At 51.8% G+C, this 26,690-nt stretch overlaps 1 protein-coding gene across 1 annotated transcript in view; it reads left to right on the top strand.

The window, feature by feature from the left end:
• PAX8 (paired box 8) overlaps positions 1-22,739 on the top strand; it is a 42,460-nt gene extending 19,721 nt beyond the window's left edge. The window contains exons 6-11 of the mRNA XM_052648247.1: positions 6-181; positions 5,044-5,164; positions 5,593-5,799; positions 13,454-13,555; positions 21,021-21,107; positions 22,539-22,739. Coding sequence (XP_052504207.1) covers positions 6-181; positions 5,044-5,164; positions 5,593-5,799; positions 13,454-13,555; positions 21,021-21,107; positions 22,539-22,615 — 770 coding nt within the window. The 3' untranslated portion in view covers positions 22,616-22,739. The remainder of the gene's footprint in view (positions 1-5; positions 182-5,043; positions 5,165-5,592; positions 5,800-13,453; positions 13,556-21,020; positions 21,108-22,538) is intronic.
• Positions 22,740-26,690: the final 3,951 nt, after the last annotated feature.

Genomic DNA, 26,690 nt, shown 5'->3' with positions numbered 1-26,690 from the left:
GCCAGGTGACCAGGACAGCTGCCGGCTGAGCATTGACTCCCAGAGCAGCAGCAGCGGGCCCCGCAAACACCTCCGCACGGACACCTTCAGCCAGCACCACCTCGAGTCGCTTGAATGCTCCTTTGATCGGCAGCACTACCCGGAGGCCTACGCCTCCCCCAGCCACACCAAAGGCGAGCAGGTGAGGGGCCAGCCGGGCATGGGAGGTGAGCAGACAGGTGGGAGGGAGGGCAGAGCAAGACATGGTCTCTGAAAGCTCCCTAATCAACTGGCAATTCTAAAAGCATCTAGAAGTTGCTTGATGGGCCCAGGGCACGTGCTTCCAGCAGCTCCAAGGCCATCATGGGCATTATTTCACCAGACACTAGCAGCATCTTCCTGCTCATCCTTCCAGTCCCCTGCCTTCCCTCACCTGTAGCCTCTGAGCTTAGAGCAATGCAACCAACCGTGCCATCCCCCTGCCACAGTGTCTCCCCCAGATAGCAGGGTCAGGTCCTACAGCAATAAAGTTGCAGCTCCGGCCTTTACAGCGTGACCTCCACCGACACCTCCAGCCCCGCCTCGAGCCACTCACGCCTCCCCACCCCTGTGCCTGCCATGCCCACACTCCTCTCATTCACACCTCTCTGCCCTGGCACACGGTGTGCCCGCCTCGCTGAATGCCTTCCTCCCACTTCTCTGCCTGGAAAAGTACTGCTCGGCTAGTATGACTCAGCTCAAGCCTCACCTGGTCCATGAATTCTTCCCTGCCCCTCAGACACGCTTCATTTTCACTCTCCCAGACTTCTGCATGTCTGGGGTGGGAGGGGCCACTCCCCAGAACTCATGGGGTAGCGTCACTGCCTAGCGGACAGAGATGTCAAGATACAGCACATTTCTTGAGCACAGGGCAGCATCTCAAGGCATCCTTTTTACCTCCAGCATCTCCCATTGTGCCCCTCTAACAGATGCTTAATAAAGGTAGACGAGTAAATGCGCGGAGAAGGCACTGGTGCCCCACTCCAGTACTCTTGCCTGGCAAATCCCATGGACGCAGGAGCCTGGTGGGCTGCAGTCCATGGGGTCGCTAGGAGTCAGACACGACTGAGCGATTTCACTTTCACTTTTCACTTTCATGCATTGGAGAAGGAAATGGCAACCCATTCCAGTGTTCTTGCCTGGAGAATCCCAGGGACGGGGGAGCCTGGTGGGCTGCCATCTCTGGGGTAGCACAGAGTCAGACACGACTGAAGTGACTCAGCAGCAGCAGCAGAGTAAATGCAATGAGAAATGCAACCCGAGAAATGCAAGCTACAAGCAAAGTTTTATTCCCAGTGTTCAGGACAGGTGAAATGGCTTATCAGAGGCTGGCTTCTATGAAAGACTGGCAGAGATGTCCAAAGTGTCTCCAGAAGCCAAAAAATGACTGCACCTCTGTTAATTATCTTCTGTCAACACCACAGTCTCAGTGACTTCCCCATCCCCCAAACCAACACCATCAATCAGCTGAGGATTTTCTCTAGAGCAGTGTCTGCTCACTCCTCTCAGCTCAAGGTGTCATCTGAGCCAGGAGTGAGGTAAGCCCGTGTAGCTTTAAGATCTGAGCAGGACAATGGTGACGATGCCAGTCGCCGGCTGAACCACTGCCAGTGACCGGCTGGGTGGCTGGGCCCTTGCCAACAACGCAGCTGGGCAGGCAATCTGCGTCAGCGATTTTATCAGCCTCGGCTGTGGCAACCAGGAGGGCTTCAGAGAAGGCTGGCTGTCAGCAGACCTGGGGAGAGGGCAGGGCGATCAGCCACGAGTCAGCACATGGCTCCCCAGGCCGGGGTTGACTGGGCAGGAGGGGAATGGGGCCACAGCAGTAGGTCTGCCAGGAACCTGCTGTGAGACATGGACCCCACACAACTCAGTGTCCTGGTAGAGAAACCTTGCTGCTGAGACCCACTGGGTTGTGCAGAACCATTCATGAGCTCCCTTACCCCTCTGAGGGACCTTGCTTGATTATAAGGAGTCCCAAGACCCTACTCCAAACTGACATCCATACATAGGGGATCATGCCAATGGAGAGTCTTGAGCCAGAGGGCCCGCAGGGCCCATTCAGTCCCGTCTTTCCATCTGCCTGGAGAGGACTAGGGCCAAGGAGGGTGGAGAGGGCTGACAGGAGTGAAAGTTCGTAGACCTCAGACCTACAGGCCCTGGTTTCATTCAGACTGGTCCACTGTCACCTGTTTTAAATATGGTGCTCCTATGCGAGTTCTTATTTGAAGACTGGAAAAAGAGAACTTAAAAACCACACAACTACTCTACTCCTTCATCCTACTGTTGAGGAGATGGAGGTTCAGTCATGTTCATTACTGATTCAGTGCCTCGCTCAGCTAATTACTCCCTCCCTCATTCATTCCCCTGCTCGATGTGGAAGGACAGGGAGGACCTAGCCTGTGCCTGGGGCTCTTTGCCTTTCCCACAGCTGCCATTGCTGCCAAAGGAACACCCCAGTGTCCTCTTGCTGGGCAGGGAAAGGGCCTCTGGTCTGGGGAGCTGAGAGAGAAGCACGGGTCCTCACACCTGGCCTCAGGATGGGGCAAAAGCACGGCCATCTTTTCTGTAAAATCAACGAAAGGCAAAGCATTCAACATAAACATTTCTGTGGGCTCATTTCTGGTTGCTATTTTACTACCAGGCACAGTTAGGAGTCTGAAAAGCTCTTGTTCCTCTATTTCACAAGTGTATCAAGAACAGATCAACACAATGTGAATATTATGATGACAGAGCCTCAAGAACTGGGCAGCTTGTGACCCTTCACATAACTCTAAAGTAGCTATTTATTGAACATGTTTGTTACTGAGCATTTTGTGCTAGGTGTTTAATGTAGGTATATAAAATCTCCTTTAATCCTTGCATCAGCCTTGTAAAGAAGATCTATTATCCCTGTTACCCAGGTGAGAAAACCAAGACTCAGAGAGGTCAAGGAGACTAAAGCTAAGAGTTCAAACTTGTCCAAGTCCTGAGGAATTGTGCCCTTTGCACCCCAATTCAAGTCCCACCCCAATAAGAAATCCAATCATCCTTGATATGTTTAAGGCATTTAGGGTAACATTACTGAAATGTCTGATTTATAGGTTTGTTTGTTTTTCACTGAATTGTTAGATTTTGGAGAGCTATAGGATTTTGAGGTGGGGCTTCCCTGGTGGCTCTCTTCCCTTGTGCCTCAGCTGGTAAAGAATCTGCCTGCAATGTGGGAGACCTGGGTTCGATCCCTGAGTTGGGAATATCCCCTGGAGAAGAGAGCAACGACTACCCACTCCAGTACTCTGGCCTGAAGGGTCATAAAGAGTCAGACACAACTGAGCGACTTTCACCTCCCTGGTGGCTCAGATGGCAAAGAATCTGTCTGCAATACAGGAGACTTGGGTTCAATCCCTGCGTCGGGAAGAGCCCCTGGAGAAGGGAAGGGCAGCCAACTCCAGTATTCTTGCCTGGAGAATTCCATGCTCAGAGAGCCTGGTGAGCTACAGTCCATAGGGTCGCAGAGTGTCAGACATGACTGAGTAACTAACATCACCAGGGTTTTGAGGAGGTATTTTGTATCAGATCAACATGTCCACAAAACATTTTAAACTTTTCTTACACTTTCTAGAAATCAGGCATTTTGTTCAATTTCGTGAAACCAGGCTCTAAGTAACTCTACCCTGCCTAGAAGCAGGAAGCTCCCTCAGAAGGTGTAGAACCAGAGTGCCATTTAGTCAGTAATTGCTGCTACAGGATAATGGTGCCCTTGTGGTCTCCAGAGTTGACTGCAACTTCCATAAGTCCCTGGCATGCAACCAGAAACTGCTGTGGCTCCTTGGAGAACCCAGCTCAAATCGTTGAAAGTGATTGCCTTTAGAGAGCTGTTATATAACCACGGAGCACAAGCCTTGGTTTCAGTTTTTGCACACTGGTTCACAGAGCACATTGGTGACATGTGTGATCTGCATGTGGGGAGCAGAGGTGTGTGCTATTTCATGGGCTCATGGGAGGGTATCATGATGAGGGGTGATGTACCCTTGCCTTTAATTGAACAAGTTCTTCTTGGAAGAAGCACTGGAGGAGATGGCCCACTCATGTCAGGGGAGGCTCAGTGATGTCTAAAATGAGGTTCACAAAGAAAACCCCTGGGGGCACTTGATAATTTTTAAACAAAAGTAACCACAAATATCATCTTCAAGCTGAATGTGCACATTTGTATTTGCTTGGACATGGAGAGAGAGGGAAGAAGTCTACCTGTTTTGCTTAGGTGTCAGATCTGTCCTTTTACTGAAGGAGAGAGCACAGCGGTCAGGATCAGATTTAGACTCCACTTCATACTCACCTAGGACATTCACCTCTCTGGTCTTCAGGCTCTCAGCATCTCAGACATAATATTGCTTGCCTACATCACAAGGCTGTTGGGAGAAATGGATCAGGATAACACAGGCAACATCTAATGCCTGCTCTCTTTACATGTAAGATGTTATGATATTATCCACCACAGAGCAGTGGTTGAGAACATAGGTCCTGGAGTCAGACCAGGGGAGTGTGACCTGTGGGAGTGTGAGAAGTGTCTTGACCAGCCCTGTGCCTCCATTGCCCATCTGGAGAATATTTTAATGAAAGGAGGAAAGCACCCTGAACAGTCCCACGTGCTAACTGCCCCAGCCCTGCATCTTGCCCTCCGTGGGCCCAGAAAGGGTGAGGAAACCCGGAAGGAGCCCCGCATCCAGCCAGGGTGTGGTCCTTAGAAGGACCCACTCTCTTCTGTGTCTGGCGCCGTTGCCACCAGCCAGCCTTGAATTCCAGAGCTGTCGGAGGGCGAGTTCTGCCCCTAGAACTGGGAGAAAAACAGAAGGGCTGTCAGTCAGAGAATAAGAACTGATTAAACAGACTAAGTGGAGTCAAGACTGAGCGACTGAGCGGGGAGAGGGGACAGAGGAAGCGGGTATTTTCTAGGGGGAGCCGGCTGGCGGGGGTAGGGTGGGGGGGCTTTAAAAGGAGAGCCTGCCGCCCACAGCCTCTGTGCGCTCACTTCTTCTTGTTCCCCAGGGTCTTTACCCGCTGCCCTTGCTCAACAGCGCCCTGGACGACGGGAAGGCCACCCTGACCCCCTCCAATACACCCTTGGGGCGCAACCTCTCGACTCATCAGACCTACCCCGTGGTGGCAGGTACGAAGCCCAGAATCTCCTGGGCCATGCGGGGGCCGGCTGGCGGGCAGAGCTGGCTGGTGGAGAGGAGGAAGGTGTTAGGGCCCTGGGCCTGGAGAGGAGAGGGGAACTCTGCTGGCCGGTCAGCAGGCGGGTCGAGAGGATCTAGCCTTCTGTCCTCGGCCCTTTCTCCGCCTGCCCTCCAGCGCGGGGCACACGCAACCTGCGTCTACACTCACAGAGGCACAGCAGGGAGGCAGAAGTGCCCTCTCACCTCCTCCCCTGAGTGACACCGCGTAGCCCCGCCCACTCCCCACGCCCCGCCTCAGGGAGGAGCCCGCCCGCGCCTCGCCGCCCTGCCCCTCCCGCATCTCATGGCTTGGTTTGTGCATGTTCCCGCCCCATCATCTCACACCCCTCTCTCCTTGTTGTCTCCCTCCCTCCGGCAGATCCTCATTCACCCTTCGCCATAAAGCAGGAAACCCCCGAGGTGTCCAGTTCTAGCTCCACCCCTTCCTCTTTATCTAGCTCCGCCTTTTTGGATCTGCAGCAAGTCGGCTCCGGGGTCCCAGCCGGTGCCTCGGTCCCGCCCTTCAATGCCTTTCCCCATGCTGCCTCCGTGTACGGGCAGTTCACGGGCCAGGCCCTCCTCTCAGGTACGACAGGGAGGTCCCGGGCCGTACAGCCATCGCGGGGGGCGGGAGGGGGAGTCCTCACGGCCGGCCGCCAGTTCCCTACTTTGGGTCTAGCCCCTACTCCCCCCCGAGTCCTCTCCACCGTCATCCTCTTCCCTCATTCCTCCGGCCGCTTTTGGAGGCGCCAAGATGCTGTCCTCTATGCCTGCAGAGTCAGGCCGTGGGAGGGGCAGGCACTCTGGGGGTTCTTGGAAGTGGGGGTGCCTGGTGGATTTCCAAAACCTTGCCCCAAAGCCCCATGAAAATGCCAGAACCCTAAGACCAGGAGCCAGACTTCAGTAAAGCCCCAAACCCTTGGTCTGGGTGAAAAAAAATGCAAAAGAAGAGAAAAAGAAAACTCTGGAGAGAGAATGGCATTGGCTTTGGGGGCCAAATTCTGGATCAAATTTCTAAGGATGGAGGGTCAGTCCCAATTGTGTCTCCATAGTGTAACTCTTGTGTCCCTAGCTTAAGTGTCTCTCTTGGAGGACACTCAGGCAGAGTGACTCACCAACCCAAGAGATAGGAAAACAGGGACTTTTCATCAAGACCCTCATCCAACTCAAGGCTGGAAGCACCTTAGGGACATTTAGTTCAAATCTCTCCTTATACTGATGGGCAACAGGCCCAGAGAGAAAGACCCGGCCAAAATCCCTGAATAGGAACATGGTGACATGTCAGCCTGTGTGCGCCCTGTGGATCAGATCCCAGCAGAGCTGAGTCTCCCTGGCAGAAGGACACTGGCCTGTCCAGGCAAAGTCTGAGCAGTGGCTGAAAAAGTCAGAGGTGTTTGGCTAGGCAGGGAGAAGGCTAGAGGTGGAGTGAGGGAGGGAACAGAGGTCCATAACAGTCTTCAGATATTTGAAAGGCGGCCACAGAGATGAGACTATTTCAGAAGTGGGTCCAAGGCATTGAACCAGGACCCAGGGAAGAAACCAGGAGTGGGCCAGCCCTTCTGGACCAGTGGTTTTCAAGCTTGCCAGGCCTCACAACACTCTCTTGAAATGAAAAGTTTGACAGAAGTCAGGTATCCAGACCAGACAAATGAAGAGCTGCTCTGTCTAAAGTAGGGGCTCTGCCCAGGGAAAGCCCTTGCACTTGAAAATCACTGCGTCATAAGAACCAGACCTCTGTCCACCCAGAGGGAACTCAAGGTCATCTTATTCAAGTCCATTGACCCTTCATTATAACTGTCTCTACATTTTATGTCTGTCTGGCACCTAGGACTTTTTTCCCCACTCTGTGCATCCCCATGTCTAATGAAGGAGGACCTCTTAGAGGAGGTGGGCACAGAGGTAGAGGGTTCATAAAGGAAGCCCAGCGTGTGGGCAGAGAGGCAGTGAGGAAGGATCTGAAGCAAGGAGGAAAGTGTTGACTCAGTGCAGAATTTCAAAAGAGGGTGAAGTCAGCGGAGATGGGTCATTTGTTTTGACCAAAGTGATTAAAGAAGAAAAGGCTGTGAGCTGAGTGAAGTGATGTCAGCCGGAGAAAATGGGACAGGGTTAGGAGGGGAGAGAGGAGGGGGAAAGTCAGAGAGACTTAAATGCAATGTGTGGTGGGGTGGGGCCCACTCACTGGGCACCACTGCCTGCCTGTGTATCTGGTGGGCGATGGCCAGGAGGGCCGAGAAGAGGCAGGTAAGGGATGATGGTGTGGGTGAAGCGTGTGGTGTCGGGGAGCAGTTCTTCACTTACTGGGAATTGTGAAGAGGCTGGGCAGGATCAGCCAGAGAGGAGCAAGAAGGACCCAGGGCAGTGGGAAGCAGATAGGTCAGAGCACAGACCTGGGCATTGGTGTGAAGTGTGGTTGAAACAGCCCAGTGCAGAGAACCTACCCTCAACCCCCTCCTCTACTTTCTCCCCTCCCTTAAGGGCTTCAGGCACCTCCAGACAACATGCGATCAAATCAAGGATCATGCTTCCAACTTCTACGAGCTCTTAGTTTAACGGACATGTCCTGTGTCCGTTGTCCATGCAGGACTGGGAGGTCATCCCTGCATGGGGCAAAGCAGCAGGCAGCAGACACACAGTGGTCATTCAGGCGGGGGCCCCCCAGAGGCAGACTCTGGTGAGGCTGATGTGCAGGGTGTGATCCCCGTGAAGGCTGTGGAGCCCAGCCTGAGGGTGGAAGAGGCAGCACAGAGGCAGAGGCTCTGGGAAGAGCAAGCAGGGCCCAGGCTTGGAGAGGCTTGGTCTAGATGGTTACTAAGAGCAGGAGGCAAGTCAAGGCCACAGTCCACAGAACTGGGCCTGCCCTGTGACTCAGCACAGGGGTTCAGGATGGCTGGTGTCCATGCTGAGCCCAGGTGGTGGCCTGGAGCTCCTGAAAGACTGTCCCCTTGCAACCTCCAATCAAGATTGGACCTAAATGCCTACCACGTGGCTAAGCCGGAGTGAGCAGACTGGGGAGACGGGGTAGGAAGAAACCAGATTAGGAAGGGAATAATTTGAGACTTCTTGAAGATCCAGTGATTAGGACTCCACGATTTCACTGCTGTGGGCCCAGGTTGAATCCCTGGTCAGGAAACTAAGACCCCATAAGCCATGGGCACCATGGCCAAAAAAAAAAAAAGGAAGGGAATGATATCAAGAGTCTGGGGGCTGGAAACCTATGCAAGGGAGCGAGGGATTGATTTGGAAGAATAAAAAGAAAGCCAAGACCAAATTAATGCAAGGTAATGATGCTTCAGACAGGGGAGAGGATGAAGGACTAGGTAAATTTTCATTCCATAATCATCACCTATCTGAACGCCCTCCCCAGCTCTCCTTCTCTGAGTAGCTACCTATGGACTGGACCCTGCCTACCGCCTCCCACCAGGTCTTTGCCTGCCTCAGAGTCACCACCAGGTCACGTTCTCCCCAGCCCAGCCTCTGCTAATGCAATGTTAAGGATGTTTTTTTCTGGGTCTCAGCTTCTCCCTAATCAGCAAAAAAAGAAAAAAATCTCAGGGTTTGGGAGGCAGGAAGATTGCCCCTAAAAGCTCCTCCCAGATGCCCCTGTCTAGCGTCCCAGCACACTGACCGAGAGCAATATTGATGCTGTCCTTGTCCTGTCTGTTCCCCGGCTGACTCCAGCTCAGCTGTTGAGGAAGCCCTGACTTTGGCTTTATCATCAAAGAGTCCGTTACCCGCCTCCATCCTTCTGTGCAAAATTATATTTAATCCTGCCAAAGAGATTTCTGGATTGCCATAAATTCTCCTTGCTATCAGAGCGAGATAAGGAGTTGAAAAGAGGTCACATAGAGGGCGGACATCAAAGGAGCCGATAAATGGTCTGAAATCACCTCTACCCTCAGAATTCCCCCAAGTCCTGGTTTTCTGATGCTGGCCTCTATCGATACGTAGGATATTTACCAGCATTTCTGTGGTGCTAGTGTTTTCTTGCAGAACCTGACTTCCTTTAATATGCAGCTTTGTCTACATCAGCTTCTTTTCATATGTATCCATATATATATATATAATTTATTTTACTTTGTGTGGCTGTGCAGGATCTTTGTTGCTGTGCTACAGTAGTGTGTTACCACTTTTATTTCTCTAGTTGGGGAGAGTGGGGACTACTCTCTAGTTGGATGCGCGGGCTTCTCCTTGCGGTGGCTTCTCTTGTTGTGGAGCTGTAGGCACACAGGCTTCAGCAGCTGCAGCTTGCTCGCCCTAGAACATAGGCTCAGTAGTTGTGGTGCACATGCTTAGTTGCTCCAAGATATGTGGAATCTTCCCAGACCAGGGATTGAACCCATGTCCCCTGTATTGGCAGGTAAATTCGTATCCACTGGACCACCAGGGAAGTCCTACATCCGCTTCTTAAAAATAGAACTATTTTGAAAATATATTTGAGTGCAGAAGAGATGGAATTACAAACCAAAGATAAGCTTATGGTGAAGAGCCTTAAAAATCAATTAAGTCCAGAAAATAGGCTGTGAAGGCATGCCTCCACCTCATGGCTTCTGTAGTTTCATTCCTAAGAAGGTTGTAAAGTTCTTGGCTTTGGGGAAAGAAACCGAATATTTAAGGAATTGAAGCAGAGTCCTGGAGCTTCCCAGGTAGCACTAGTGGTAAAGAATCTGCCTGCAATGCAGGAGACACAGGTTCAAACACTGGGTTGGAAAGATCCCCTGGAGAAGGGAATGGCAACCCTCTCCAGTATTCCTGCCTGGGAAATCCCATGGACAGAGGAGCCTGGTGGGCTACAGTCCATGGGATCCCAAAGAGTCAGACATGACTGAGCCACTAACACTTTCACTCTTTCCTGGGGACTAACGGAAAAGTTGAGGGTGAAGGGTGTCCTGAAGACAGTCTCAGCCGGCTTTTCAAGGGGGCCAAGTTTCAGGGGAGGAAGCCTCCAGGAGTTGACGCTCCAGCATCTGACTCAGACACCTCTGTCCCACTGGCAGAAAATTAGGTGACTGAGAAGAAATGAAGATTAAAAATCGCAGAATACAAGGGAGTAAAGCTGATGAAATTCAATTTCCAAGAGCATTTTAGGGGCTAGTTCTTGTGGGATGGGACTGAGGGGGGCAACTGTGACTAAATTAAATCATGGCTTAAGGAGAGCTTGTGTCCTGGTGCTCTGTCCCCCTGAGCTGTAGAGCTTAAGAAGCAGCAGGACCTGGTGATGGAAAAGGACAAGATGAGAGTAACATGAGAAGGGGAGATGTGGGACCACAGGAGCCCCAGAGAGCACCTAGGCCAACAATAGCTAATAGGTGGTCTGAGAGCCAATACTTACCCCCAACCCCAGTCACAGCAGACATAGATGCAGCCTCAGAATCCTTCTCAGCAGTGCAACAGGAGGCCCCCTCCCAATCAGTCAAGTATTGATGTAGGTGAACCCAGTGTACAATCTGTCATCTAACTGAGCTCTTCATAAGAGAGATGAGAAGATGCAGGCCAGGGAAGTTAGATGCTGTCCTCCCTGGCCATAGTCTAGACCTAGATGTCTGTCCATCTCTCGGGAGTCGCGAGGGAATAGGAAAGGGGAAAGGCTCCAGGCCTCTTCCGTCACTCTCCTACTCACGTCACGTCCGCCCTCTGTCCTGGATCTGCCCACAGGGACTTCACGCCACTCCTTGCCTCTCATGGGCTCTAGTACCAGGGGCTTCATCCAAGAGTCGAAGGGGCTGAGTCTGAGAGCTGATCGTACTGCAGTCTTTTCTGAAGAAAGATCCAATTTTCTACCTGTGTCCCCCTGTCCTTCTCATTATACTGAAGTTCCCCTTCTATCACCTGTGTTGCCAAGCCCTCGTTTGTTCAGGCCTGTGTCAACTGAACACATCTGTCAAATTCCAGTGGGTTCCACTCTGTTTGGTCCAGCACCAACCACTGCCAGGCAGTATGCTCCAAACAAATTAGGAACTTAAGGGGTAGTGTCCATTTTTACCAAAACATTCACACAGCTTTGAACCATGAACACCAATAGCTCTTTCCAATAGGATTTATTCTGTAAGGTTTCCCCTTGGCATGTAATAACTTATAGAATGTGTCCATTGCATGAATCAGTGTGCTCCTGTGGCATGAAACTGTTGACTCTGAATGATGCTGATAACATGATGGTAATAGTAATAAGGTGTGTATGGCTACTTTCATTTATTTATTTATTTATTTTTTCTCATTTTACATGTGAAGAAGCTGAGGCTTAGGGCATGTAGGTGGCTGGTCTAAGGGCACTTGGAAAATTAGTTGTAGAAGCAGAATGAGGACCGAAGTCCTCTGATTTCTGGACCCTTCCCCCTAGAGGAAGGGTGGAAGTCCAGGAGGCCTGGTCTCGTCTGTTGAGCCCCCCAGGCTTGGCTCCAGTACCCCTCCCAGTCCACCCTCCCTTGACTTAGTGCCTAGCCTTGCTCATTTACATTCTTGCTTACTGCTGTATCCCCAAGTGCTTCTTAAAGTGCCCAGGATATCAGGATTAATCAATATTTGTCAAATGAATGAATTGTCTTCAGGAGGCAGTTACTGCTGTATTGACAACCTACAGGGTTCTGTGAGAGGTACCTTCTCTTCCACTGTTGCTAGGCACCCCCTAGAGGGTCTGACACAAGAAGGACCCCAGGGGTGGGGGTGGGGGGTTGATGGAGGGAAAATTGGGCAAACAGTGCCATGGTGGGGTGGACTTGGTAACCTGGTTGACAGAGGCTCACAGGGAATCCATGTGGGTCCTAGGAGAAAAGGCAGCCCCCAGGGTGGAAAGAGGTAAAGGCATTTTGATAAAATGGTGACAATCTAATCCAGTGGTTCTCATTCAGAGGTGATTTTGCCACCCTGGGGTCATGTGACAATATCTGGAGACATTCCGGGTTGTTGCACTGGGTGGGAACTTACTGGCATCTAGAGGGTAGACCCCAGGGATGCTGTCCAACATCCTGTAATGCACAAGACAGCCTCCCCCCACCCCACCCCCCGTCACGGAGAATTATCTGGCCCCAAGTGTCAACGGGGATGAGGTTGGGAAACCTCCTATCTACCTCATAAACATCACCAAAAACTCAGACAACCAGATGACTTCATCATCAAATGGGGTGTTTTGAGAGGGAAGAGAGTGAAATGTGCGTTCTTTGTATACATGCTGGGACAGTATTCATATCCAGGCAGATTGGGATGTCTTTTAACCTGGTCAGGAATCCTTGGGTGAGGGAGGATCCTGTGGGCCTTCCAGACAGGGGCCATGAAAAGAAGGGACACGGGTCGGGGGAGGATTGTGGTTGTTGGTACGTGGTGTGGATGGAGAGAAATCACCAGGTTAAATGGGGTCTCCAGAATGGGAAGGCTTGACTACCTGAAGGAGAGGAGAGGCAGAGCCAGAACATCAGAACTTCACGGAGCAGCCTCCATGTCACCAAGGCCGGAATATTTCCCACAAATTATAGATAAACAAAGAGAGGGATACTTGTCTGTTTGGCTGAAAATAGTTCTTTTCAGGAATGGCATGGATAGATGTCAGTGGTTCACAGGCTTGTGTAAACACTGCCTGTCAACCCACATCTCCTTTCCAGGTCAGGAATAGGCAACATGTTTCATGTCCCTTGCAGCTCTGATATGTTATATCTACCTGCAAGGCCAGGTTGAGGAGCAGAAACCCCATTCTGGCTCAGAGGCAAAGAGTGTGGTGCTTGATTAACAATGTCTGCCACAGGTCCAGGAAAGGACAGTGATGGGCCAACCAGCCACCCCTTTGCCATCCTTTCACAGGGCCTTGACCTTGGTTCTCCTGGGAGCTGGGGCTGAAAGGGTGGCCAGTGGCCAGTGGCCTCTAATGTGTTTATTTCGGCCCACTGTGCTCGCTGCTATGCGAATGCCACAGGGGACCACAAAGACCTAGGAGACATAGCCCCCAGCCTCTCTCCAATACCATGATGATGACTGAGATTCTTGTAAATAAAATCATTGGAGGAGAGGGAATAATAGAGGCCTGTAATAGCCAGGCCTCCCCTACATGGTGGAGCCCGTGGCCTGGTGAGGGCCCACTGAGTAGAGAGGAGCTTGGGCTCAGAGAAGGAGAGGGGAGGGAGGAAGTAAGCCCAGAGAATGGCTGGGGAGAGAGTGGGAATGGCAGAGGTCAGGCTTGCAGAGCCTCCGCGGAGCAAGACAGTAAGTACAGGAGCCCACAGTGGCCTGCCTGATAATGCTTTGCTGTATTTTTTCAGGGCGAGAGATGGTGGGCCCCACACTGCCTGGATACCCACCCCACATCCCCACCAGTGGACAGGGCAGCTATGCCTCTTCTGCCATCGCAGGCATGGTGGCAGGTAAGGGGTGGGGCTGGGCAGGAGGGGAAACATTGTAAAGAGGAAGTGGTGGCCACAGGTGGAGCAAGACGGTACAAGAGGTAGGGTGTGCCCCAGGCACAGACTTTCTGGACACTGAAGGATGGACCAAGGGATGCAGCTCCTTGTTAACACCAGGAGAAAAGACCCCAGTACAGTCCTGGTCCCTTAACTCTCCCTCCAGCTCAACCCGCTTCTTCCCAGAGGCTCCCTATTTCCCATCATGATGCAAAGGAAGAGGCTGAGACAGACTAACATTCAAATCAGAGCTCTGCTGTTTGTCCCAGTGATTCAGTAAGCCTTCATAGAGAGTCATCCGGAAGCCATTAGACAATGGAGGTAAACCTAAGCCCAGCTCTTAAGCACCCTGTGGTCTCCCAGTTATTTACCTCTGATGAATCCTGGTTTACCCTTTCTGAAAAATACGGGTGTGAATGGGGTTGGTGGTGATGGCGATGAAGATGATTGAAATATCCTTCACACCTCACATTCATTCAACCCGGCACAGTCAGGACCCATGGCTTGAGCATTCCAAAGGTGCTAGAGTGTGAGATGAGCAGGGAGTATGTCTCCATCGTCACTTGGACAGTCCTGGAACCCTCCCCAGCAGTCCTGGGGGTCTCTTTGTCTGACAGGATGATCATCACCCAGCAGTGACTTGGGTATCAAGGTCTGGACAAGTGAGAACAGTGGGAGTTTCTCTGGGTGCATCTCATACTTTAAGGAACCCTACAGGAAGAACCTCAGAATGGATAGGGTGGAGCCATACGCATAGGGTCCCTGGTGGCTCAGATGGTAAAGAATCTGCCTGCAATGCAGGAGACCTGGGTTCAATCCCTACATGGAGAAGGGAATGGCTACCCACTCCACTATTCTTGCCTGGAGAATTCCATGGACAGAGGAGCCTAGAGGACTACAGTGCATAGGGTTGCAAAGAGTCAGACCTGACTGAGCAACGGACACTTTCAGAGCCCTTTGCACTGCCCAGAGAGGTCTGAGGACCTGGAGCTTCTGGAAGAGGCTCTGAATCAGGGCATCTGTGACCCCCCTTCTCCCCACCAGCCTACCTGCCTCTGACTCCAGAGACTCAAGGCCTTCACCCAGGCCTGCTTCCCCTCCCCCGCCAGCAGGGGTTATTCTTTACCAGCCACCCACTGTGGGCGCCCTGTGTGAGGCAGGTGGGCTGGGCGCTCCTGGGCAGAGGGAGGGGATGGAGGAGGGAGGGAGGGAAGGAGGCTCTGGGCTCCCTGGGAACCCGCTGAGCTGGCACTTGTTGCTGCCTGGTTACCGTGGCGATGTGCTTAATGCAGCGTTGAAAATACAGAATACTGACTCCTCTCTCCCTCCTGGCCCCAGACTCCCTCCCTCCCTCCCTTCCTCTTTTGGAGCGTGAAATGAGATTGGTCAAGATAAAAAAGGAAAAGATTCGGTTATTTTTTTAAGAGTGTGGATAATGGGGCCTCTCAATCACAATCCCAGGCTCCAGTCAGTGCCCCCATCCCCCTTCCAACCTCTCCACCTTTCCCTGCCGCCTGCTTAGAGGAGGAGGAAGAGACAGAAAGCCCAGGGCTTTTCTCTTAATTATGAATCATTTCCCGGGGGCAGGCCCAGGGCACAGGGTTCCTGGGGCCCAGAATGTGACCTGTGAGGTAGCTGGGAGGTGCAGGCCTCTCATCAAAGTCTCCCAGGTTGTTTCTCTAAAGACCTCATCCTGAGTGGGTGTTGCAGAAAAAAGAAATAATAATAACACAAGTACACTGTGGACCATAAGTGAATTCCAAGAGGGGGTTTTCCTGGCAAGGTGGATGGGCACCCAGTAAGTTTCACGCAAATCAGTTTTTAGAAAATGCAATGTTATTTAAACGCATCCCTTGGTTCCTAGTAACTCGGTGGTACAAATGAATTCTTAAGGAATTTTTTTGGTGGAAAACTATTTGTCCATTTCTTACCAGTGGTTACAATCTCCTGATTGATTGAAGGGGGATTTCTTCCATTAAAGTCAAACTTTCATTGAGCACCTACTGTGTTCTAGATAGATACAAAATGCTCTCAGCAAGGCATGCCAGTGACAGTCTTCAGTCAGTTGTAGAAGGACAGAGGAGATCATTTGTTTGCATTTTCTGGGTGCCCGGCCATTCATAGGTATAAGTTTATTTCTCATTGAATCCTCTCCATAAGACTGGAGCATTGATATAATCTTAGGTTTATGTAGATAAGGAATCAAGCTTAGAAAAGCAAAGTGGTGTGCTTGGGGATCATAATTATAATCATACTAAGTGGCTGGGTTGTTCAAACACTATTCTTTTGATTTTCAAATCTTGCATTCTTTCTGCTATACCACACTGCCTCCCATCATATCAGAAGTAACGACACGGGCTATAAGAGGGCAACACAGGAGTAAGACCAGGGCACAGATTTCTCTTGTCTATTCATCTTCTGTTTTCCCTTCTAATTGTTGCTGTTGCTCTTCCTGCCCTGTTAATACTGTTAATGGCCCTCTTATCAGTTTTGGAGCTGAACAACAACTCCGAAAGATGGATACACCCATCTATCTCTCCATCTTTCCATACATTCATCTTTTCACACATTTTCCCGTATATCCATGCATATTCTTATCCATCCTTCCATCATTCTATCATTCAGCCCTCTATTCATCTTTCCTTTATCCATCCTTTCTTCCATCCATCTACCCATTTTTCTATTCATGCATCCATCCATTCACCTATTCACCCATCTTTCCATTCATCCATCCATACGTCAATTCATTCATCCATTCTTCTATCAATTCAACCCTCTATTCATCTTTTCTTCATCCATCCTTCCTCCCATCCATCTATTCATCTGTCTTCCGTCATCCATCCATCCTTTAGTTCATCTATTCAACCTTTTATCCCTCTATTCATCCTTCCGTGCACCTTTTCATACGTCTATCCTTTCTTTTATCCATTATCCATACTTCTGTCATCCATCCTTTCAACCATCCTTGCATCCTCCCATCCATATACTAGTTTTCACTTAACAAATAGGAGTTGAGATTCTCTGGTATGGGATGCAGTGACCAAGCCAGGTCCATTTGTTTATGGAGCCTACAGCCTAACAGTGGAGAAAAAAGTATAGTAAACAAGTCAACGAATGAATCAACAAGATAATTTCAGATAGCGATAAGCTCTGGTTCAGACAATAAAATGGGATGATGTAATAAAGAGCTGCAGGGAGAAAAGATAACTATTTTAGATTGGGTGATCAGGAGAGGCCTCTCTGAGAAGGTGTTCAGAGTGGTCAGCCAAGTGATAAACTGGGGCAGACCATTCTCCAGCCCAAAAGAACAGCAAGTGCAAAGGCCCCAAGGTAGGCACTAGTAGTGTAGCATGATTACACATGGGAAGAGTGTGAGTATAACTGAGAACAGGGAGTGAGTAGGAAAAGCACTACAGAATGAAGAGATATTGGTAGTGGGGGGGAGGTGGGAGGTCAAAGTTTAAGCCTGCCGGGGTCATTGGGAAATCAGATGGTAGACAGTCAGAAGAGGACACCTAGAGACCAGGTAGGGGAGGGACAATTGCAGTGGTTGATACAGGGCATGACAGTGGCATGCGCCAGGGAAGCAGCAGGGAAGGAGGAGAAACGAGACGTTGAGGATGTAACCAAGCTCTGGGGTCCTTCAACATTTAGAGATATAGCAGAGAAGGAACCAACAAGGCAAGAGAGCAGGAAAGGCCAGTGGGTTAGGTGGCAAACCAGGGGAATTGGCACCATGAAACCCAAAGGCAGGGAGGGAGTGATGAACTGAATCAGAGTCAGCCAAGTGACCTTTGGAGTGATCGGGGTAGAGGTTGTAGGGATTTGAAGGGATCAGCGTTGGCCTGACTGGAGGGGGGATGAGGAGGTGAGGGCAGAGACCATGGATCAGAGAAGGGCTGTGAGCTGCAGAGAAATGTGGGCTAAGAAGAGGATTTCTGAAAGAGAAAATAGCAGAGCCTATTGGCTGGCTAGGGGAATGATGGATTGGAAAGGGAGATGTTGACAAAGAGTGAAGAGAAGGGATAAATTATGAGGACCCAGTCCATGGAAAGATGAGTGGGGTAGGATACAGAGCAAAGAGGATAGGTTGGCCTCTCATGAGAGCAAGGACATTTCATCTGCTGTGGATGAAGGTGGGTTGACGGACGTGATGGTGAAAGGATGCTGCACCTAGGGGTGTACCACCTCCTCAGCCCCATCCTCTCCTCCACTACTGTGTGACCAAAGCACATAGGTACCCTGTAAGTGTGCGCTGGATAAATGAACAAGTGAGCAAGTGAATGAATGCATGAATAAGCGACACAGTGAGGGGCAAATACGTTGGGTTTTCCACATTTCTTCCTGTCCTTTGGAGCTGGCTGAGGTTGGCATTGGCTGGAGTAGGGTCAAGGCCTGAGAGCATTGCTAAGGTACAATTGGCTTTCTCCAAGGATGCACTGAAAGCAAGGAGGCATGGGGTACACCAGCAGCACACAAAGCAGATCACACTGTGAATACAAGAAAGAGCACTGGAGGAGGCACTGAAGGCCAGGGTCCTAGCAGGTTCTAAGGGAACATGTGGCCTGGGGCAAATGTCTTTCCCTCTCTGGGCAGCAGTTTCTTCATTTGTGAAATGAATGGTTCGGCTCGGTTCAGTTCAGTCACTCATTTGTGTCCGACTCTTTGCGACCCCATGAATCGCAGCACACCAGGCCTCCCTGTCCATCACTAACTCCCGGAGTTCACTCAGACTCACGTCCCTCAAGTCAGTGATGCCATCCAGCCATCTCATCCTCTGTCGTCCCCTTCTCCTCCTGCCCCCAGTCTCTCCCAGCATCAGAGTCTTTTCCAATGAGTCAACTCTTCGCATGAGGTGGCCAAAGTACTAGAGTTTCAGCTTTAGCATCATTCCTTCCAAAGAAATCCCAGGGCTGATCTCCTTCAGAATGGACTGGTTGGATCTCCTTGCAGTCCAAGGGAATCTCAAGAGTCTTCTCCAACACCACAGTTCAAAAGCATCAATTCTTCAGTGCTCAGCTTTCTTTATGGTCCAACTCTCACATCCATACATGACAACTGGGAAAACCATAGCCTTGACTAGATGGACCTTTGTTGGCAAAGTAATGTCTCTGCTTTTTAATATACTGTCTAGGTTGGTCATAACTTTCCTTCCAAGGAGTAAGTGTCTTTTAATTTCATGGCTGCAGTCACCATCTGCAGTGATTTTGGAGCCCCAAAAAATAAAGTCTGACACTGTTTCCACTGTTTCCCCATCTATTTGGCATGAAGTGATGGGACCAGATGCCATGATCTTCATTTTCTGAATGTTGAGCTTTAAGCCAACTTTTTCACTCTCTGCTTTCATTTTCATCAAGAGGCTTTTTAGTTCCTCTTCACTTTCTGCCATAAGGGTGTTGTCATCTGCATGTCTGAGGTTATTGATTGGATGAGGTCATTAGTTTCTTTCTTTCTCTTTTTAATCCCTTTGCTTTTTTTCCTCCCTCCTTTCTCTTCCATGTATTTGTGTTCACCTGACCTGTTAGATTAATCCCTGCCCCTAATGAACTTCCTGTGTTACTGCCTGTCACTAATGCCCTGGACAAGGAGCCAGAAGCCTTCCTCTCCTTCAGGCTCTTTCTCCTCGCTCCCATTCCTCCTGTGCAATTGCCTACCTCTCTGGCAGGAAATCAGCACCCACTGACCCCAACTCAGGCTTTAACACTAGTTGGATGATGGATGTGGGGCTCTGGTGAGCTTTATTTTTGTGCCTGCCTAATGGGGAAATCATAAATGCTGGCATTCCTTGCCTGCTTCTTCTGTTCCAAGAGTGGTGCCATAAGCATTTGATGTATGTTATCGAATTGAATCCTCCCCACAACCCCGTGAGATAGGGGCAATAATCTGCCCCGTTTGACAGATGAGGAAACTAAAGGTCAGAGCAGCTCAGTGACTTGTCCAAGGCTGCACAAGTCGGAAGTGGGGCACGGAGATTTGGCTCCAGGCAGGCCGGCTCCAGAGCCAGGCAGCTTCGAGCCCCACTCCCAGAGCCTGGGAATGAGTTCAGGAGCCAAAGGAGGCACTTGACTTGTAACAGCAGATGAGATTCTGGAAGGCGGTGTGGACATTCATTGGAGTTCAGGATTGGTGAGAACCTCGCTTTGTGGATGGAACTGTCTCCCAAGTGCATAAATGGGTGGTCTGGAATTTCGAGTGAAGACCCCTCAGGTCAACTTCTCCTCTGCCATTTCCCATCTGTGGGATTTGAGGCTAACTCCTTACTCATGCTGCACTCCAGTTTCCTCTTCTGTAAATTGGCGTTATTGATGGGCGCCTCTCAGTTGTGAGAATAAAGGGGCGTCGAGTGTGGGAAAGTGCTTTGCCAACCTTAAGCTCCGTCTGAGTTCCAGCAGTAATTGCGGTGGTCTGCTTTGTTATTTAAGGGAATTCTCAAGTCATTTCTTTGGTAAGTAATTCTAGTGAGGCCAAGAATCCACTCACAGAAACAGGCGATCTGATTTGCTTTGTGTAAGTCGTGTGCTGAGTTTTTTTCAAGTGGCAGGTTTGAGATGGGACAAGAGTCTCCTCAGAGGAAGTCTCAGGACCCACATGCTCTCCAGGCCCCTCCCCTTTTCTGCCTTTCATCCTCTGCACCCATCCCCAACCACACACACACACACACACACACACACACACACACACACACTCACTCTCTCTCTCTCTCTCTCTCTCTCTCTCCCCCCCCACCACCTCTGTAACAAAGCATATTGAAGGAGGCTACAAAGAACCCACCTGACAATACAGGAAATGTGGGTTGGGAAGATCCCCTGGGGAAAGAAACAGCAACCCACTCCAGTATTCTTGCCTGGAAAATCCTATGGACAGAGAAGCCTGGCAGGCTGCAGTCCATGGGGTCGCAAGAGTCAGACACGACCTAGTGATTAAACGACAACACAGTTTATACTCCCTTGAGTCCTTCCTTGACCTCTAACCTCTCTCACTCACATTGATCCCTCCTGGAAAGACCTTTCTACAGAAAGTCCAGGCAGCAGCAGAACTGATTAGAACCTGGTACCTGGAGTCACAGCACAGCTTTCAAATTCCACCAAACCCTGCAGCTGTGTGAGCTACAAGATCCCCAAGACTGTTTCCTCATCTGGAAAACGGGCATCATGATAACATCTACCTCCTGGGGTTCCTGTGAGAGCTGTCATGTCAGGGCGGTACCCCCAGTCCCTGACGGAAAAGGCACTGGCCCCCAAAGGAATGCAGACGGAGGGGCCTCCAAAGGGCTCTTGGAGGGGTCTCCTGAGCTCCCACTGTCCCTGCCCTGGCCGCACCTGTCCCCCAGGGCTTGCTCTGTGTCCAGCCTGCAGACCCTCATCCCCCAGTCCCAGCCCTCAGGCCGTGAATCCACCTCATGGGTCTCTCACCTGTGTGCCTCCCACAGGAAGCGAATACTCTGGCAACGCCTACAGCCACACCCCCTACTCCTCCTACGGCGAGGCCTGGCGCTTCCCCAACTCCAGCTTACTGAGTAAGTTGCCTCTGGGGCCGTCGCAGGCCCTCCACTGTTCGGGGCGGGTGGAGGTGCTAGGTTGGACCAAAGTGGTCTAAGAGCTAGGAATCCCCAGTTCGATGGAGGGCCTGGAGAGACAGGTGTTATCCATAATCCGAGCGGGTCAGGGAAGGGCAGGGTACCAAGTTGTCTGCGGGGAGAGGTGGAGGGGAGACTCCTGGGCATCACTCACTTCTCTGTCCTGAGGCCATGTCTGTGAAATCTGTTCTGTGTAAGGTTCAGGGCTCAGGCTTTGGGAGGGTGGGGCTGGAGGGGACATCTCTGCAGGATGGACAGGCTAAGAAAGTTCCACGGGGAGGGCACGTCTCTATGCCCCTGCGCATCTAGGAGGGTGCCAGCAACCCTCCTGCTGGGGAGCGTGCTGATTGCAAACAGTGCCATCCTGTCGCTCTCATTAACCATCTAAGTGGCTCGAAAATACTCATGATTCAGCCCCAAAGCCCTTACACAGAGACCCTCTGTTCCACCATATTCCTGATATTTGGCTTGAGATGTGGGCATCAGCCTTCAGTATGGAGGTCTAGATAATGAACTGGACTGCAGGCTTCTCATCGGCCCCCCTTCCCCTGGGCCGGGGTTGGGTTGAGAAACCAAGGAAATCAGGAAACCAAGCCCCATAAATGAACGTGAGGGATCCCTCTGGAGTCTCCATGAAGGGGTGACCTGGAGGGTTTGGGAGCAAACGTGAGCCCTGTTGAAGCCGCAGCGCAGTGCAGCCGACCCCAAGGGTCTCCATTCCCAAGACCCCCCCCTCCTCCTCCTGTTACCTCCTCATGTTCCAGGAATGACTAGGAGGCTGACTGACTTGGGCTCTGTTTGCCATGTGAGTTCAAGCCACCCTTAGGTCCAGTTCAGCTCAGAAAGATGAGGGCATAGAGATGTGCCCTCCCCATGGAACTTTCCCTGGCCATCCATCCTGTGGGTGTGCAGAGCAGCCTGGAGGAGATTCTCAAATCCACATATCCCTTGAGCAGTCAGCTTTCCATCCCCCCTGGTTCCTAAGATCCTCTGATCTTGTGCCTTTTGGGCAAGGCCAGGGAACACCCCAGTGATCCCCCAGTCAGTACTTGATTCTTCAGGGCTCTAGTCGTAACTTCTGTTGCTTGCCCTCTCTCAATGCAAGGGTGCTGAAGGTCAAAGGAATCGTGGGGAGGGGAGGGGCAAGAAGCCACTGTTCTCCTTCTGGCCAGAAACTCAAAGGTGAGGCCAGAGAAGGAGGAAATAAGGGCCAGAGAGGAGTTAATCTTTGATGATCAGATAGGCCAGAGGGATCAATGATTAACTCACGCTGTCTTAAAGGTTAGCAGAGGCAGGGGGAGGCTATGGTGCAATTTTTTTCTTCTGACCGGCACTGTTGTTGTTGTTCTTTTTTTTTTTGAACCTGTCCAGGTTCCCCATATTATTACAGTTCCACATCAAGGCCGAGTGCGCCGCCCACCACCGCCACAGCCTTTGACCATCTGTAGTTGCCATGGGGACAGTGGGAGCGACCGAGCCACGGGAAGACTCAGCCTGGGACAGGCCCCCGAGAGTCACACAAAGGAATCTTTATTTATTACATGAAAAATAACCACAAATCCAGCACTGCAGCTCCCTCCCTGTGTGGTTGATTCAGTGAACCATGAGAGACAGGACGATGGTGGAGGAGACGCCACCAGTCCTCCGGGACTCCTTAATGAGGGACAAGAGTCCCAGGGGGACACACTGTCCCATTCCAAAGAGACAGAATCGGAGGAGAAATGTGGAGAAGAGGGCTGCAGAGGGATGGCCCTTGGGGCCCACAACGGGCTCCGGGGCACACAGAGGCGCCTCTGTGTCTCCACTGTCGACACGCTCTAACGGCCATGGGCTCAGAGCGCTTCTGCCCAGCCTGCAGCCACAGTGGGTGCAAAGGCTCACCCCCACCGCCACCCTGAGAGGCACCGCCTTCTCTACGCAGCTTGCTTGGCTCTTCCTGCTCGTCCCTCCTGGTCACAGGCTCAACCCTGGGTCCAGCCAACCAGGAGCTCCACCCAGTGATCAAGGTGGTCAGCCACCTGCCTTCCCCTTACCTGCTGCTGTGAATGTACCAATTCCATCCCAGGGGCTCCCCCGCAGTGGAGAATCCACCCCTCTCCTTGGCAGCCAGACCAGCCCATTACAGCTGGAGACAGACATTCCAAAGCACCCCTCCCACCCCGCCCCAGGCTCTGGGGGGTGGAGTGCAGCCCTGCCCAGAGTAGAACCAGGTACTAACTGGGGACCCCGCCTCCTGCTCCCAACAGCCCTGCCAAACCCACAGCTACCAGAGACCCTGACACAACCCCGCCTACAGTTGCCTCTCTGGGCCCCACAGCTCCCACCCCCGCCCCCACCAGGCCTGACTGTAAATACTGTAAATGAGCCTCAACTTAAGTCACACTACCCCTTTCCTCTCAGTATCGTTTCCCTGCCATGTCCAGCTTCTCTCCTTGATGCTTCTTTCTTTTTTAAAAGACAACCCACCATTGCCATATGACTCAATAAACCATTGCTCTTGGTCTCTGGCTTTGGGGTTGACTGGGTAGGAGGCACCCTGTGACAGGGTTTTCTCCAGAAAACCTCAGAGCCTAGCAGCCAATGAACTCTTATTGGGGCTGCGTGTTGAAAGGACCACTACTGTCTGGGAGAACCCTGACTTAGCATTCTGCCCCAGGGAGATATGTTCGACACCAGGCACACCACGTACCCCAAGCTTTGATTGTTCCATCTCTGAGTCAATGAGAGCAGAAAATAAGCAAGTGGCCTGGTGCCCGACCAATCACAGACTCCCTGCAGGTGGTGGCTGCTGTTACTTACAGGAAGCCAAAGAATCAGCCAGGAAGGCTGGTGACAGATCCAGGAACAGCGCCACACAGGAGCCTGCATAAACAGCTCTTAGGATCCCTGAGGTGTGAGAGGAGGGAAGAGAGAAGACAGTTATTGGGCTCAGCTGCCTGGGAAAGTGTTGAGAATGTCAGTCGCTCAGTCATGTCCGACTCTTTGTGACCCCATGGACTGTAGCCTGCCAGGCTCCCCTGTGGTACTCTCCAGGCAAGCATACTGGAGTGGATTGCCATTCCCTTCTCCAGGAGGCCTTCCCGACCCAGGGATCGAACCAGGGTCTCCTGCATTGCAGGGACATTCTTTACTGTCTGAGCCACCAGGAGCTGCATGGAATCCTCACATAAATGAACCTGAGATTTGCCCTATTTTACATATGGAGAAGCTGAGGCTCAGAAAATAAAGAAATAACTTGCCTGAGGCAGGAAGTGGTAGATCAAAACCTCTTACCTTAAGTCCAACACTACGGCTTAGCATCACGGGCACTCATCAGGGATACCAGGGGTTCTAGACCCAAGGGAGATCCAGGGACTACCCCTGAGAGTCTAATATCTTTTGGCTTGGTTCCTAAGTATTGGGTTGGCCAAACTGAATGAACTTTTGGGCCAACCCACTGTTTGGCAATATTGTAGGACTTCCCAGGTGACGCTAGTGGTAAAGCGCTTGCCTGCCAATTCAGGTAAGCGTCTTGAGTTGGATCCCAGGGAAGATCTCCTGGAGGAATTAATGGCAGTCCTCTCCAGTATTCTTGCCTGGAGAACCCCATGGACAGAGGAGCCTGGCAGGCTACGGTCCATAGAGTTGCAAAGAGCTGGACATTACTCAAGTGACCACACGCGAAATATTTGGCAAGACTGGGTAGTCACGAAGCCGGGGACAGGAAGGGGTGAGGGAGTTACTGTGGGGGCTTAGAACAACCCTCTTCTGTGAAATTCCACAGAACAAGGTGGGAAATACGGTGGTGACTGCAAGGGCTGGCTCTGTCCGCAAGAGGATGCTCGTCCCATCAGCAGCTGCCTGGTGTCTGTGTGGACCATCTTCACTAAGGACCCAGCTGGAGCGAGGCCGGGGTTGGGGGGCAGGATGCCCAGGACAATGCTGACAGTTGGGCAAACAGCACCTGGGGCTGAGTCTGATGGAGGAAGGGATTCCTCAACAACCCCTCATACCCAGGGACTCTCAGGCTGGGAGGGCAGAGACTCTGACCCCCCCCCCCCCCCGCCCCGGTTCTCCCAACAAAGAGGCCAGGAGTGCTCGCTGAGGGTGGTATGGACAAGGCGGACCCTCCCACAAAGAAAGCCGGTCCTTGTGTCTTCCTTGTGGATCTGAGAAGAGTCTTGTTCTTCAATAAGAGGACTTCCCTCTAGCCTAGAGCAGGACTGAATCCCATTATATCTGAGGCTCTTCATGATCCCAGACCTCTGGGTTCCTGAGCTCCCCAAGACAGTCCCCACCCAGGAACCACCTCGAGTTGCTTGGTGCCCCAAGGAGTCTGCAGAACAACCCTTTCTATTCACACCCAAACCGTTTCTGGGAACACCAGTGCCCTGGTAGCCTCTCTAAGCCCTGAATGACAGAGGAACTTGGCGGTGCTTTTGCTGGGTGACGATAGCTCAGCTCTCCCCTTTTTCCTCGGAGGTGAGCAGAGCCTCCCAGGATGCTGCTCAGAGCAGGTGTCCGTGGGTGTGTGACATGGCTCAAGTGCAGCGGGTCCCAGCCAGTACTTCTCTGGACATTGTGTCCATAGTCAAACCCCAGGGGCTTAGAAAATATAGCTATCTACATGTCAGGGTCTTTTCTGGTGGCTCAGATGGTAAAGACTCTGCCTGCAATACAGGCAGGAGACCCTGGAGACCCTTGTTCAATCCTTGGGTTGGAAAGATCCCCTGAAGAAGGAAATGGCAACCCATTCCAGTATTCTTGCCTGGAGAATCCCATGGACAGAGGAGCCTGGTGGGCTACGATCCACAGGGTTGCAAAGAGACACAACTGAGTGCGCACATGTGCACACACTTGCTGGGGGAAAGAGACGATCTGAGGTGCCCTGTCTTCGGGGGCGGTGTTGGGACAAGTCGGGGAGGTACATGAGGGGGCCGTGGTGAAGAAGGAGCCTGAAGACAAAGATGGGAGGAAAGGGGCGTGGCCACAGAGGATCAGGTTGGGGCGTGTGGGATGCATCTGTGGGCAGCGGGTGGGAAGTAGGGGATGGTCCTGAAGACCTGGACCTGGTCAGAGAGAGCCCAGCCTCACCACCCCCTGCCCCATCCCCAACCCACACTGTGCCCTGGAACCAGCCCTTTCACTACCTATGTGGAGAGCCCTCCTCAGCTTTCCAGGCTGCTCTCCCTGGTCTGCCATCCTCGCCCTGCTCCTCCAGCACCCCCTGTACCCTCCCAGCTCACACCAGGCCAGCCCAGGGTGCCTGCAGCTCAGGGGTCAGTGTGGGCCAGGCAGCCCCTGCACGTGGGTGGGTTTCCTGCTGGGAGACAGAGCAGTTAGGGTGGAGCAGAACCCATCTGTCTAAGGTGGGCTGGAGCTGCTGTGACCCTCTGGCTCCTGCCCCATGGCCTGGGGGTGGGGGGCAGGTGGGTCTAAGGCCCTGCTCTAAGGCCAGCCCCCAGGCTGGTTCCGAGCCCTCCTGTCACTTCTTTAATATTCCTGGCATTATTGTTTAGTCGCTCAGTCGTGTCCGACTCTTTT

This window comes from Budorcas taxicolor, chromosome 11 (genome assembly GCF_023091745.1).
Source record: "Budorcas taxicolor isolate Tak-1 chromosome 11, Takin1.1, whole genome shotgun sequence".
In the NCBI taxonomy this organism is placed as follows: domain Eukaryota; kingdom Metazoa; phylum Chordata; class Mammalia; order Artiodactyla; family Bovidae; genus Budorcas; species Budorcas taxicolor.
The sequence above is the reverse complement of the archived record's forward strand: the minus strand, read 5'-3'. Positions and strand labels throughout refer to the sequence as shown.